This window comes from Salvia hispanica, chromosome 2, assembly GCF_029641045.1.
Source record: "Salvia hispanica isolate PSC_SH4W2 chromosome 2, Shi_PSC_v1, whole genome shotgun sequence".
Taxonomy (NCBI): domain Eukaryota; kingdom Viridiplantae; phylum Streptophyta; class Magnoliopsida; order Lamiales; family Lamiaceae; genus Salvia; species Salvia hispanica.
Window position 1 is genome coordinate 9,344,157 of NC_142693.1, and position 16,043 is coordinate 9,360,199.

Sequence of the window (16,043 nt, forward strand, 5' to 3'; positions counted from 1 at the left end):
TTATTTCAATCTTCACTACAGGCGAAGACTAAATTTGATATGTTTGACTCTATTTTCTATAATAACTACATATTTTGTTATTATCTTCGTCCTATTAAAGATGTCACACTTGCGGGATGACATGAGATTAGGAAGTTTTGTTTTGTGTGTTAAGTGGAGAGAACTTTATTAAAAAATAAAAACACGAAATTTTTAATGAGACATACTAAAAAAGAAATTAAGACATCTTTTATGTAACACATGGAGTATTATACCCCCTCCGTACCATAGTAGTAGAGTCATTTTTTCATTTTGGTACGTTCCATAGTAGTGGAGTCATTTATCTTTTTATTAAAAGTCAACATATTTCTTCTCACTTACTTTTCTCTCTCTCTTACTTGATTAATCTACTTTTCCCTCTTTTCTACTTTAGTACTCCCTCCGTTTCTTCATAGTTGAGGCGGAACTTTTCGGCACGGAGTTTTAGAAATGAATGTTAGGTATGTTAAATAAATAGATAAAAAAGTAAGAGAGAGGAAAAAGTAGAGAGAATAAAGTATAAGAATAAAGTAGAAAGAATAAAGTACGAGAGAGTAAAGTAAGAAATGGGAAAAAGTTACCATATAAGGAAACGACTCAACTATGAAGAAACTTCCCGAAATGGTAAAATGACTCAACTATGAAGAAACGGAGGGAGTATCTTTTTATTTACATTACACACTATTTTCTTAATTTCCGTGCCGAAAAGAAATATGTCCTCTACTATGGAATGGTGGGAGTAATATTGAATGAGATATGCATAGTAGATACTGAATTGTAGAGAGCAGTAACTTATTGCGCCATGATTTATTTTATTTATTTATTTGGTTTAACCACAGGTGTACTGAACCCGCCTTTTGGCGGAATCCGACTAATCCTGCTCGATCGGGCTTGCGGATTAAGGCCGAAAGTCTCACAGCGGGTGGCAGGGTTTGAACCGTGACCTCAAGGTCACCACAGCTCCACGCTGCCAACTGCATTGCGACCCGTTGGTTGCACCATGATTTATTAATTAACTAATCTATTGGTTAGGTTAGGTTAGGATTGTTGTCATGCCATAACACAACTCATGAAAAACCTAAGGCGCTATAAATATGTCTCTGGAGTGCTTCATTTCAGAAGCAAGAACAAGACAATTAAGAGAGAGAGAACTAGAGAAGGATATGATGGCATTGGCAAAAAATTTGGGTGTGGTGGAAAATGGGTGCTGCAACAAAGGACCAGGTTATGCTTCTCCGCTTCAAGCCATGTCTGGCCCCAACGAAACCTTAATCTACGTTACTTGCATTTATACTGGTAATATTTCTACTTATTTTCCATTCAATTTCTTAGTCTTTACTTTGTTGCTGCCTTTTTTACTTCTTGCTGCATTTTTTTTACGTTAACAGGAACTGGAAGAGAGAAGCCAGATTACCTTGCTACTGTGGATATTGATCCGAATTCGCCAACGTATTCTAAAGTCATTCATAGGCTGTCCATGCCTTACCTTGGAGACGAACTGCACCACTCTGGATGGAATGCTTGCAGCTCTTGCCATGGAGATCCATCAGCTGCTAGACGCTTTCTTATTCTCCCTTCGTTATTGTAAGTAGGCCTATTTTTCACCTTATGCTAATCATGTATAAGGAATGGATTGTTTAAGTTGCTTATTTATAGCAATATTCATGAGTCTTTCACATCTCTATGATCTTTATAGGAAATAATTTTATACTATTATTAACTCTTATCCATTTCTCAGGTCTGGGCGCATATATGCCGTTGATACTCAAAAGGATCTGAGGGCTCCATCTTTGCATAAGGTCATTGATCCCAAGGAAATAATTGAGAAGACGGGGCTGGCATATCCTCACACAGCTCATTGTCTCGCGTCTGGTGAAATCATGGTGTCGTGTCTTGGAGATGGAGATGGAAATGCTCCAGGAAATGGATTTCTACTCCTGGACTCCGACTTTAATGTCAAAGGAAGGTAGACATCTGCTCTCGTGGATTATTTAGAAATATTGTAATCCGTTGTTCGCCTTGTCATGTCATGTCTTTGAGTGGTGACCTTACCTCTGGAACGCGACCTTAATAAATGTTTGCGGCAGGTGGGAGAAACCAGGGCACAACCCCCTTTATGGCTATGATTTCTGGTACCAGCCTCGACACAAGACCATGATCAGCACATCATCTGGAGCTCCAGCAACTTTTACGAAAGGTTTCAAATTTGAGGATGTTTTTGAAGGTCTATACGGGAGACAATTGCACGTCTACAGCTGGCCGGGAGGAGAGCTTAAACAGATATTGGATCTTGGAAATACTGGTCTCCTACCTTTGGAGGTTAGTAGTAGTTGTAGTAGTAGTTGCTATAACTTGTTTGGTAGCCTAGAAAAAGCCAAGATATAGGAGTTATATTGGTTTATTTGAATGTTTGGTAGATAAGATGTCGCCTATATTAGGCACTTAAACCCATCTTATACTAATTATTTTGTGTTATCTTAACATGCCTACCACCAAAGTGTTTCTGATGATCTATCCACAGGTACGATTTTTGCATGATCCAGTCAAAGACACGGGCTTCGCGGCATGTGCTTTTGCAAGCAATATTGTAAGGTTTTTAAAGAAGCCGGATGAGACTTGGGGACACGAGGTAGCAATATCAGTGAAGCCACTCAAGGTGCAGAACTGGATTCAACGAGAGATGCCTGGGCTTATAACTTACTTCTTGATATCGCTCGATGATCGCTTCATCTACCTTTCCAATTGGTTCCATGGCGACATAAGACAGTACAACGTTGAAGATCCTGCAAATCCACGTTTGGTAGGCCAGGTTTGGGTCGGAGGCATAATCAAGAAAGGAAGTCCTGTTGTGGCGGAGGCGGAAGATGGCACAACTTACCAAACCCAACTACCTCAAGTCCAGGTACGCCTCTTTTGCTTATCAATGAAGTGTGTCAATGAATTGTTCCGGTGTGATCATGTAATGTTGTGCTTTATTTACCATCATGTCCAACTCGAGCTTTATTTATATAGTTAAAATAGCTAAGTCAACTGAGCTTTTACGTTCTATAGCGTTATTACTTATTGAAGTGTAGTAGAACTTCTACTACACTTCAATTAGTAATAACACTATACGAGCTTTTATCGAGTTGAGACCCAAGCAATTCACAATTTTTCAATAATGTATCGACTTCAGGGGAACCAACTAAGAGGAGGACCGCAGATGTTACAGCTGAGTTTGGACGGGAAGCGCCTTTATGTTACAAACTCGATGTTCAGTACTTGGGACCGTCAGTTTTATCCGGAGATGGTGGAGAAAGGCAGTCACATGCTCCAGATTGATGTCGACACGGAGAGGGGAGGTCTAGAGATCAACCCTAGGTTCTTCGTGGACTTTGGAGCTGAGCCGGATGGCCCATCCCTCGCCCACGAGATGAGGTATCCTGGTGGGGATTGCACTTCCGACATCTGGATGTAAAATTTCTTTTATGGACATGGTTATAATAAGGGTTGCAGCAGCCAAACGTGATTTGGATTGTATATAGATCATAAAGTGCAACCATATATATAGTAGTAGTATGTTATTAGATGAAACTTTATTTAGTTATACAGTGTAATTTGATCATCTTCAGTGTTTGTAACAGAAAATTGTCGACATGGGACATTAATAGTAGTATTAGTGTAAGAAATATTATAGTAATACTACTCCCTCCGTTCCTCAGTAGTAATAGAGGCATTTCATTATTGTGCCCTCATTTTGAAAAAAAATAATTATAAAATAGTTAAAGTGAAGAAAAAGTAGAGTAAGAGATAGAATATTGTAGATAAAACTTCCGTAGAAAAAGGAGTCCACAACAAAACCAAACCTGGTTTCTTAATAATCAATTCAGATCAACTCCTTTTTCGTTCTTTATTTCTTTTTTTATTTTTATTTTTCATTATATAATAATTATCGCCAGCATTGCTTCGGTAGTCTACCAATTGTCAATGATTATTTTTATTTCAAACTGTATGCCAATTGCCAAACCCATGCAACGCAATGTCACATAAATGATAAACCAAACTCACTTTTTTAATCCTACTATACTTTTTATATCTGTACTGCATGTTACCCCACTGGTTTTATATTCAATTTTCACACCTTTAAAAAAATACATTTAAAGCTTTCTAATACAATCCCAATTAAAAAATTGATACTTTTTGGAATAGAGCTATTTACAAGTCAGGTGAGAAAAGAATAAATTAAATGCAGCATGCAAAAACAACATTTCAAGATACAGCAAAATACAGCATGCAGAATACAGACTCAAAATCAACCTCTATCCATTTTCTCCAGCCATCCTTGTTTTTCATCCAATTTCTCCCGCCTTCAATCTTTCTGTGTCATCTACGGTCCGTGGAGCTATTCGTGTCAGAAAATCCAGTAGGTTTCGAGGGGATACTCGACTGCGTCTGGCTGTAGGAGAAATCATCGAACATTCTAGAAGTGCCTTCATTGGCTTGCCATCTCTGGAGGACTTGATGGAGCCCCATACGAAGGTTGACGCCATCGCCCTCGCTCTCTGGGGCACTAGAGGGTTTCCACTGCTCCACGAGAGGTCCCAGGATGTTCACTGCATGCCCCATGTCGGGCCTTTGGAATGGCTCACGAGCAGTGCAGTGGCCCGCCAACTCGGCAACCTTGCATATGCTTTCATAAGTTTCGTCGTCTGGCTGGAGATTCTGGTCGATGGACTTCCGGAGATTTTCTTTACCGATTAGGACCCTGCGGAACCATGTCACCAGTTGGGACTTCTCATTCGGCATCTTTTCTTCTAGGGCTTTTCGACCAGCTAAAATCTCCATTAACACAACCCCAAAGGCGTAGACATCAACTTTTGTTGTCACTCTCCCAGTTGCTGAAAGAGAGTTCGAAATTAAAATGTTACCAAGATTCAGCTTAGGAAGAGAGCTATTTCAATAGCATTCTGGATATTACAGCATGCGTAAGATGATGAGTCGTTCTGCCTAGACGAAGAACACTAACTAAAGCATAAAATCTCAACCATCTTAAAATTGAAGTCGAACGTATTCAGGAAGTGATGTTAAACGTTCCTATCACGGATGCGAAGAATTTATATTACTCAACATTTCCGTTAAACAGAGATATATAAACATCAAAGAAACAAAAGAGAGAACACATACCAGCATATTCAGGTGCAAGATAGCCGAATGTTCCAGCCAACTTCGTCTCAACAGAATATTTCCCATCAGGCGTACTTCTCACCAATCCGAAATCTGCCACCTTAGCTCTCATGTCATCAGACAGGAGTATATTTGATGGCTTCAAATCTCTGTGAATGAAACTCTGCTGCGCCAAGCTGTGTAGATACTCGACTCCTCTGGCCACATCCAACGCTATTGTAACCCGCTGGTTCCAGGTCAGAAGCTGATAGCCATGTTTCTCCCATTCAAACAAATGCTGGCCTAAATGCCCCTGCGGCATGTACTCATACACCAAGAGCTTCTCGTGGCCATTGATACAGTAACCTAACAGCGAGACCAGATGTCTGTGACGAACTTTGGTTAGGACTGCGATTTCTGCCTGAAACTCCTTCATGCCTTTCGTACCCATATCATTGGACTTCATCCTCTTGACTGCAATCTTGGTCCCATCGTGCAACTCACCCATGTACACGACCCCAAACCCTCCTTTACCCAATATATTCTCTTCACTGAAATTGTCAGTCACTTGCCTAAGAATCTGAATCGAGAAGGCAATGTTGCCACCCTCAAGAACGGGCATCTTGCTATGATCGCCACTTTTCTGGCTCATGGTCTCATTCGAGACACTAGCATTTCTATTCACTCCATTCCTCATCGCCATCTCCTTTTCCTGCTTAGACCTCTCAATCTCCCTTAACCTCTTATCCCGTCCCTTCAAATAGCATTTATAAGACACAAACAACACAATTCCAACAAACACTAAAACAGCTATAACCACACCAACTACCATACCAACCGAAGAAGACTTGTTCGACGATCCAGAGCTCCCATCCGACTGGCTTGGACCACCACCACGACTATCACTCTTACCAAGGAAAGCATTTCCAGCATATGTAAAACTCACATTACGAGGAAAGGTCAAAATTGGGCCCGTTAAATTATTATTCGACACATCAAACGTCTGAAGCTGTGGCAAGGTAGTCAAGACAGCAGGGATCCCACCTGTGAGCCTGTTATCACTCAACACCAAAGTCCTCAACGAAGTGAGATTCGCAAACGCAGGCGATATAGTGCCCGAGAATCCCTGCTTCCCCATGTTCACAACCGTCACATTCCCCCCTTGCGAATCGCAGAGGATGAATTGCCAATCTTGGCAAGCATCGTTCCCTTTCCACTCCTCCACTATCGCCACGGGATACCCGAGAGCACTCGCGACGTCAAGAAGCGTGCTGACCTGCGGATCACACGGCCCGGGATGATCCAAACAGAAGCTATTAGTATCAGCCCCTAAATTAGTTTGAACACTATCCGGAAACTCAGGGAAACGCCCCTGTAGCTTGTTGTTTTGCAATGTAACGTTAAGAAGAGCGGGCAAATTGATCAAAGAAGGCGGCACTAATCCAGTTAACATATTATCCCTCAATTGCAGATCAAATAGATTTGTGCATTTCGATAAATCAGGAATTCCGCCGGTAAATGCGTTAGCGTGCAGCCAAACCTGAACCAGCTGAGGCATATCGGAGAGCACATCGATTGTTCCAGATAACCCTAGCTCCTGATTGTTGAGCCACAGATTCCGAATTTCCGATCCGGAGAAAGATTCCGGCAGAGATCCGGTTAAGTTGTTGTAGGAAAGTCTCAAATCCTGCAGATTAAGCAAAGAATTGAAAATGTCTGGAATGGCGCCGTTAATGCTGGCATTGCTGGCGTAAAACTCTACAAGATTTGAACTATCGGAGAGGTAAGCGGGGAATTGCCAGGAAGCGAGATTGCTGTTGTCGTTTATGGTGAAAACCTGGAGATTGGTGAGGCCGGCGAGGAAGTTGTTGGGGAGGGAAGCGAAATTGTTGGTGTCGAGGAGTAATTGGTGGAGAGAGGTGATGTTTTGGAAGGAAGGGAGGGCGCCGGTGAGGGAGTTTTTCTGGAGTTGGAGGGATTGGAGGTGGGAGAGGGTGTTGATTTCGGGGGGGAGAGTGCCGGAGAGGGAGGCGGAGTTGAGGTTGATGGTGGTGACGAAGGAGTTGGTGGAGTCGCACAGGACGTTGTTCCAGGTGCAGAAGTGGGCGGAGGAGGACCAGCCGCGGGGGAGCGGGGAGAGGGAGGAGAGGAGCTTGGACATGGCGGCGGAATCATCGGCGGCGGAGGAGAGGAGGATGAGGCTGAGAAAGGCGAGGAGGAGGAAGAGGCGGAGGCGCGTGGCCATGGTGGTTGATGAACAAACTTGTGAGTGAAGTTTAGCGCCTATTTGTAATTTTGTTTACACTTCACAAATGAATATTCATAAATTCATAATTTACAAGCTTTATGAATCTACCTGTAATTGGTGCCATGAAATTGCAAATTGAATTAGAAATGAATTGTACTATTAAAATTCAATTCCAAAGTTTTTATTTGGTAGATAAAATATTTGATATATGAACTGAATTTGATGAAAATGTACACACATAATATACACTTATGTCTATACACACATTACACACACTACAAGCAAATGTATATATTGTATTCTCTTCGTCCCATAATAGAGGATACACTTGGTTAATGACACAGAATTTTAGAAAATGTAGTTTTATGTTTTAAGTGAAGAGAGAAAATAGTATATTTATATTAATGTAAGAGAGAATTTTTTTCTAAAAAATGAAATGTGACATCTTTTGTGAGACAAATTAATGTGATCTTGTGGATTTAAGAAACATATATTGTCTAGATTTGTTCTTACAAAGATACCCAACAATCCAAACAAGAAATATAACAATGAAAAGATGGGAAGAAGAAGAAGAAGAAGAAGAAGAAGAAGAAGAAGATAAGTGATTTAGGTTAAAGCTCGGCAATAGATTAAGTGCAACCACAAGGGATTTTGAATAAATCTTCAATGTTGAAGATGGATGTTCAAAATATGAGTCTTTGTTCTTTCAAATAATGTTCAAAGCTATGGTAAAAACGCTAGACATGAGTATTTATACTAGGGTAAAAGTGCTAAAATAAAGAGCCACAAAGAGTTCAAAAATGCAAGTATCGCAAAAAGTCTGGTTGGGCGTTTTTCCTCATGCAACAAGCCCGGTCGGGCAAACTCTTTGGAATTCGCAACCAAAAATAGTCAGAATCCCCGGTCGGGCGTTTTCTCTGGAATCATCCAATTACATTGTCTTCGTCTTCGAAAGGGTTTCACGTGAGTATCTTGCACGCCCCAATCGGAGTCCGGATGAGAGAGTTATGGCCATTTATACGAAAGTCGCGCCTTGAAGCGTGGATGACTCCAAAAGACATGTCCGGACGGGTCGCTTCTTTTCCCTCCTTCCACGAGGCCTTGAGCACCATTTTCAGCTTTCGATCGTCCCCTACTCGAGCACTCTCTTTGGCGGAGCTAATCCCACGGATGAATGTGCTTAAGGCTTCTTGCATCTTTCTTTGTCATTACCCTCGTCATTGGTCAATGAATGTTCTCGGTGGGGTTGATCAAATGATGTGTGACTTGTGGATTCGCATAAAAAAAAAAAAAAGAGTGTAACATCTATTAGAGCATCTCCAACAAGGAAAGGTAAATGAAAGAGATATATCATCTATTTGCCTTTTCAAATAGGGATGTCAATCAGCCCAGTCCAGTGGATTTCGGCCCACTCCTACTTGAGTTGCATGCTTATCGGGTTCTAAAATTTCAATCCTAACCCTAAACCTTAGGGTTTCGGGCTAGCCCAGCGAGCTAATCGAGTTTTTAAACAAATAATTAAAATTAACACTTACTTAACTTTTAAGAATCTTATATTTATATTCCATAATAAATTACTATATAAACAATAAAATATAAGTCAATCATATGAGAAAAGTACGGCATAATCTAAGATTGCATAACAAAAGATTAAGAGCTTGTTTGATAAGAAATATGGGATATAAGAAGATTTGTATAGTAAGATAAAAAATGCGGGCTTCGTGTCAAGATAAGCTCAAATAAGGATTTTTTTCGTTGTTGTTTGGAAGACAAGAAATGAGGCAGAAATGCTATCCAACTAAATTTGTGAGATACATATCCTTGTATTTTAAGTAAAAAACTGTGGGCTTAGATGGGCCATAGAGGGATAACACAGACTTACATGATAGGTTAACTATGATAGCAAACACTTGGAAATAGTCATATAAGTATCTATATCTAGGAATTACTAATTTATCAAATAGGCCCTAAAGATAAACTGTTTAACCACAGGTTCTAAAAAAAAGTCCATGTTTCAAAATAAATCTAAATATTTGAATGACATTCTTCCAAATTGATAAACTCTGACACTTTAGCCTGATCATTAGCTTCCTCATCATCATCTTCAGAATCTTCATCTTCTATTAACAAAATTACTATATTATCATATAATATAGTTTGATAGTTTAGAATTTTATAACAAAAGTAAAATATTATCATTAGAATATCCATGCAACCAATTACGTGTGCAAATAAAAGCTTGCACTTTTTGGAGAAGGAGTCTATTTTGGTATTTGTTTAAGACATGTGCTTTAATTCTAAAGGAAGATTCGGATGCTACCGTTGTTATAGGAATACTAAGCACGTCACACGGCATCCTAGCAAGTACTCCAAAACGGGATGACTGCTCTTTACAATACTTAAGCAAATCGATTTCAACATCTTCATCCATTGGGAGGTCTTCCAAATACACATCCAATACGAACTTTGTATCGGAAGTTAGACCTTTGTAACTCTTATATCCCTATAGCAATAATATTAAAATTATGTAAGTTAAAAAGATAAATAAAATTACTTTAAATACAAATATAAATACAAACAAATATTCAAAGAAAAAAAAGATTACTTACCGCAAGTGCTTTTGGTTTCATTTTCAATGCTTTCCTTACTCCTCCTTCCATGAATTTAGACTCTCCAACTTCAGAATTAGAACTTCCACTAGATTGAGGAATTTTAATCAAAGATACATCAACACCCTTTTTCTTGTAGTACAGAGTATACAATTTCATCTTTAACTTATTGAATTTTTCTTGACTTGTAAGAGGATCAAGTGTTGGAGTAACAATACTCCACAAGTTTTAACTTCATTCTTGGATCAAACACGGCTCCCATAGAGAGAATGTCGCTATAATATTCTCAATATTTTTAGAACTTTAATTTCATCAAAAGAGACATAGACCTTACCACTTCATCATTACTTCTAGATTTCATCTCCAACAATTGAGCAATATTCCATACTTCCATAAAATACAGGTTGGAAGTAGGATAGGATGAGCCAGAAAATAAAGTATGGCTCCAAGAATTCACTCATCACTTTTCCTCCTTCCCGCTCTTCCTCTGTTGGGCAATGCTTATAAGCTAAATCATCGTATTCAAGCATAGAAAAAACCCATCAATATTTAATTCCATTGGCAAGCATCAAATACGTGGAATTCCAACGTGTAGTAAATTCAGCATCAACTTTTCGTGCACATTCCTTAAACTTGATCATTTTCGCTTCTAATGCTTTTACATATTTGATATTGGCTCTAATTTTATCTAAAGCATCACTAGCTACTTCCAACCCTTCTTGTACAATAAGATTCAGGATATGTGTACAACATCTCACATGAAAATATTCTCCATTACACAATAATGAGTTTTGCAACTAAAGTCGTGGTTTCAATAATTTCAACAAGGAATTATTAGCTGAAGCATTATCTAAAGTCAAAGAAAAGACTTTCCTATTTATGTTCCAATCACCAAAATGTTAGATATCTTTTGAGCTAATTCAGCTCCAAAATGTGGAGGAGGCATTGAACAAAATGCAACTATTTTGCTATTCATTTTACATTTTTCATCCACAAAATGTGCAGTCAAACAAATGTATCACGAATTAGTACAAGCAGTCCAAATACCAGAAGTCGAGCACAACATTCCAGGAGGATTCATACAAATTCATCACATCCAAGGCATGCGTATTTCTCCAGATAATCCTTGTATTCAGGTTCAAATACTTAAAGAAAAACTAGCAATTCGCTACATTCAACCCACTTTAATGGAAGACTATGTGCAACTGATACTTTAATCACCAATTCTCGTCATGTTTTTAGGTCTATTACATTATCCTTAACCTTTAATTTGCCTTCATGATTAAGAAGCATAGCACCCACATCTCCAAAGTTCGGTTTCTTCTTACAAACCAACATATGGCGACTAAAAGTGGAAGTTCTCATTTTTTTACCTTCATATTTCCATCTTTGAAGACAATGATTGCACTTGACATCTTCCCATTTTTTGTCGGGTTCTTCATTTGACATCTGCCGCTCGGATTCAGCAGATAAGTACAACGGCCTACTTCTCTATCTGGACTAATCGTCAATTCCGCGATTTCTCACCCGAGCCGCTCGACATTGGTAGAATAGGCAAGTCCTCCGCTCCGACTCTTTGGACTGGGGCACCATTCGCCGAGCTTCGACGCGGTCTACTTGGTCTCGACAGAGTGGACAAGCGGCTCGCCTATTTTCCTCCCCTATTCCAGCAGCGGCGTTACCTGGACCGGGTGAGCTTAGGTGAGGTTCACTCGCCCTCTCGGTCCGCCTGTCTATCTCTCCCAAGCCTTGTCCTCGCCTCTTCTTCGTGTCATAGCTCCCGGATTAGCACGGATAGATTCTCAAGCTTCTTCTTGGACATGGATCGTGTTGTTGGCCTCTCAAGCATCTTCAAAGGATTCGGCTTCCCTTGTTCCTCAAACCCGGCCTCCATGATCGTATCATCCCCCGTTCTTGGAAAGGATTTACTCTCACATCCAACTCGTCTCCTAAAAAGTCAAAGGGACTCAAATCAACAACATTAAAAGTACAACTAACGTTTTACTTACCTTGTTAGTCAGTTGCATAGGCTTTGTCATTCACGCGCTCCAGCACAAGGAAGGGACCATCCCCTCGTAGGGAAAGTTTCGACTTGGTCTTGTAGAGGAAGTAGATGAAGTGCACTCAAACCCAATCTTCAAGGCTAAAGACCATCTTCTTGCATCCTTTGTTCACCATTTAGGCCACTTGCTCGCCCTCTTTCGAATCCTCTTCACACTTGGACGTGCAAGTCTTGCACATACTTAATTTTCTCCTCCCCACCTACACCTACATCAAGCATGAAAAGCAATGGCAAGTCTACTGTTTGGGGCGCGTCTCTTCTCTCTCTTTAAACACTACAAAAAAATGTCAGTTTATCGACGGAATTAGCGACGAAATCCGTCGGTAAAAACCTCGTCGGTAATTTTTTTTTACCGACTGAATTACTGACGGAAAATACATTAATAAAAAAGGAAAAAATTAGCGACGGAAAATTCCATCGGTAATTTTGTCGCTAATTCGTAGCGAAAATTTTTCGTCGGACGGTAAACTGACACTTTTTTGTAGTGAAAGCTGTATGTATGTGTCGTCGCGAGCTGCTCAAGTTGGGCAATCGACCTGATCAGGCCAATCTATTTCTGCCTGTTTACCTGCAAAATGCGGGTTAGTGGATCCGGTAAAAGCTCAGGCTGATTAAGCTGAGTGGCTCCAACTCGAGTGAGGAGAAGGGAAGAGCTAACAGGAGGGCGATCGAACAAAAACCTTAACCAATTAATACTAACTAACTAGTATATGGAAGTAAGTACCGATCCCACAGAGATGAGGCGTTGTGATATGTTTGTGTGATACGGCTTGTGGCTTGGCTGTTGCCACGCTTTACTTTGGGGGTGGGTTAAGTTTAGCTACGGGTTTGGAAAGAAAAAAACTAACTAAGCTGAACAACTAAACTACCTAACTGATGATCAACTCAGAAAATTACTATAAAAAGAGAAACAGAATAAACGGGGTTGTCAGACCCTTGCAAAAAGGTACGAAAAGTAAAACAACTTTAACAGAATCGTCTTCCTCAACAGATCAGCGTAAAGAAAACAGAGCAGCAACAGATCTGAAAAGTTGAAGAAGACGAAACAAAAGAAAACACACAAAACTTAAAATTACTCTTACGATCTAAGCTACGCAACGTAAAAACAAGAACTACGACACTTACATGCAGAAATGAAACTAAAACACCTAGATCTAAACAAGGAAAGAAGACTCAAACAGAAAACATCAAATCTAGGCTAAGAATCAACAGAAAACACGAAAGAGAAAACAGATCTAAAACATTAAAACAGAAAACGAACACGAAGCTAAGAAAACGAAAACAGAAACTAGATTAAACTAGAACAGAACAGTAAAGAGTCAATTACATGGAAATAAAACAGAACTAAACTAGGAAATTAGGAAATTGTTTCATCACCCCTTCTCGGAGTGGAATTACATAACGAAAACGGAAATGTGCGAGAAATAGCAACAGAAATCAACTAACTACCAGCTATTCTAGACGGAACCAAGTGTGTGCAGGAGATTGAAAAGCGAGGAAACGAAGAGAACTTTGATTTCAGCTCTAGAAGAGAGCTAGAAATCCTACCTACTCTAAAGAGAACCCCCCCTAAACTACTAAGCAAGAAATGAAAATGGGGGAACTCCCTTCTCTTGGTGTGCAAGGCTCATTTATATAGGGAGGCGTAGGGCACTGATCCCTAGGGCACCACCCCCTTGAAATGACGTTTTTGCCCTTCACATTCTAGAGTGGAGTTCGTAGTCTTCTCTCCAACGCAGAGGTTGGCTGGCTCAGGTTGATAATTGACTTGATCAGCTCAAATGCGCCTCTTTTCTCCTCCTTTTTCCCAACTTTTGCTTTCGCCCTCTGGAATGATGTGATCTTCAGTTTCTGGCGAAATCTACACACATCTGGCTCAAAAAGGGTTGTTAGTTCACTGATTTCAGTGCAGTTTTGCTATAAAACACATGCATGAAACGGGCCTCATCATCTACCGAGAAAAAGTCCAACAGGGTAAGCGAGTTAAAACCATACGCAATCTCAAAGGGAGATAATTGAGTTGTAGAGTGCAAAGTTCTATTGTAGGCAAACTAGGCTATGGGTAGACACTCCTTCCAATATATTTTGTTTTCAAAGACTAAAGCACGAAGGAGAGCACCTAGAGATCGGTTGGAAGTTAGCAACATAACCTTTGGAAAGTTCTCCAACAAAGATGTTAATTTTTGAGGCAGTACGATGTTGTGAACTGCATTAGGGTTCACAACCCTAAACTGCATCTGTGTATTAAGTTGCTAACATGAAAGAAACTTCGTTCTTTGTTCCACATGGATCTTGGAAACCATAGTGGAATAAGTTTGAATATGACCAAATCGCAGAAACTAGGAAGTGTAGGAAACTTACCTTAAAGGAACATGAACAGTCATGCTCTTTGCTAAACTAGAAGTCAAGCAAACACCACAAGGCTTTTCCATCCAGTAAGGAAAAGTCACATTCAACTTTGATTTGTAAGTTGCACAAACTATCTGAAGAAAAGAGTATATTCTCTTTGTAGGTTAGAAACCTGTCAAATTACTAAGGAAAACAAAATATGCAAAAATAATAGTGCATATGAGCTTACGTGATAACCCTCACTACTATAAATTTCTTACCCATTAGGTTATACACAACAAAAATTCAAGCCAAGCTAGAGCATTTCTCACTCCTATAAATCTCTTACTTATTAGGTTATGTACACAACAAAAATTCAAGCCAAGCTAGAGTAAAACACTCGCTTTAAGTTCTAATATATTCTCAATTTTTCACCGGGCTTGCTCCTTTCCAGAAAGAACAAACTAATAAACATTATTTTTTTATAAAGCACTCACTCTTTTTTAAAGGTGAGTGAAACATCATCAAAAGCTTGAATGAATAATCCTGCAGATAGCATTGAGCAATTAGACATTGAACTTCAAAAATGTAATGATTATTAAGTCCAACATAGGACAAATATATGTGAATAACATGGGACAGAGTGAGTATATTTCAAATGAATGAGTTTTATTAATTTTTATTTACAAAAATTGAATTAAATGGACACACAGATATTTTCTTCTTACCATTAAAATTACAGTATTGTTATATAATTGAAATGAGTGTTTTTCATATTTTAATCTGCAAAATTTAAAGTAAATTGATATGGATATTTCTTTTATACAATAAACACTATATAAGTGTTAGTATATTTTAAGTTCAATTTGAGCAACTCCAACTATTTATACTAAATTCAAACTTAAACAATAGTATTATCTAATTTTGTCTTTTTTATTCAAAAAATGGTTTTATTTTAGTGTAAACCTAAAAATGTGTATTATTTTTTCACTCAAAAAATAAAAATGAGATTAGTTTTGGAGTACCATTTTGTCTATCCCATTTTAAGTTTTAGTGTACTATTGGAGATGGTCTTAAGGTTTATTCTGGTAATCTTAAAGTATGTTGAAGTCAAATTTTGAAGCTCCGAGATATAGTAGTACTTAATTATCATGCCCCGAGTTGAGAATTTTGGATACGCCACTAGCTAGCTGACATGTGTGTGTAGTGTGTTTGTGTACAGTGTGTGCGCGTGTTGTTGTGTGTTATTGTTGTTGCTGCTGCTGCTGCAGCTGTGCTCGCGTGCATGTGTGTTGCTGTGTATGTATAACTATTAACTATTTTTCGTGATTGTGGAAGATGTCTGAATCTTTTATTGAAGCTCAATTATTTAAGATTTTAATCAAAATGGAAGATATGTGTTAGATGATATTGAAGTTGAAGAATTACAACCTACATCAAAAGAGGTAGTTATTGTTTCAAAGGATAAATTTAATTTCATCTTACCAATTGAAGTAGAAATCAGTTTTTGAATTAAAACATAATTGATCTAATTATTGAATTAATTGAACTAATTAAATTGAAGTAGAAATTGTTTTTTTTGTTTTGTATATTGAACCTGTCAATTAGTATAAAAATCAAAAGCTTATTCAAAAGT

The 16,043-nt window shown here is 38.9% G+C and overlaps 2 protein-coding genes and 1 pseudogene across 2 annotated transcripts; 1 reads left to right on the forward strand and 2 right to left on the reverse strand.

The window, feature by feature from the left end:
• The first annotated feature begins 1,136 nt into the window (after window positions 1–1,136).
• LOC125215706 (selenium-binding protein 1-like) lies at window positions 1,137–3,721 on the forward strand. The gene is made up of 6 exons (XM_048117221.2): window positions 1,137–1,314; window positions 1,407–1,602; window positions 1,757–1,984; window positions 2,106–2,337; window positions 2,540–2,920; window positions 3,194–3,721. Exons 1-6 carry the CDS (start codon window positions 1,182–1,184, stop codon window positions 3,473–3,475), a joined length of 1,452 nt encoding a protein of 483 aa, XP_047973178.2. The 5' UTR covers window positions 1,137–1,181; the 3' UTR covers window positions 3,476–3,721.
• Window positions 3,722–4,129: 408 nt separating this feature from the next.
• LOC125202028 (receptor-like kinase TMK4) lies at window positions 4,130–7,405 on the reverse strand. The gene is made up of 2 exons (XM_048100340.2): window positions 5,182–7,405; window positions 4,130–4,895 (listed from the first exon to the last, which is right to left on the reverse strand). The coding sequence occupies exons 1-2, from the start codon at window positions 7,403–7,405 to the stop codon at window positions 4,381–4,383; spliced, it is 2,739 nt and encodes a 912-aa protein (XP_047956297.2). The 3' UTR covers window positions 4,130–4,380.
• Window positions 7,406–9,433: 2,028 nt separating this feature from the next.
• On the reverse strand, window positions 9,434–10,658 carry LOC148931533 (zinc finger BED domain-containing protein RICESLEEPER 2-like; annotated as a pseudogene).
• Between the last annotated feature and the right edge of the window lie 5,385 nt (window positions 10,659–16,043).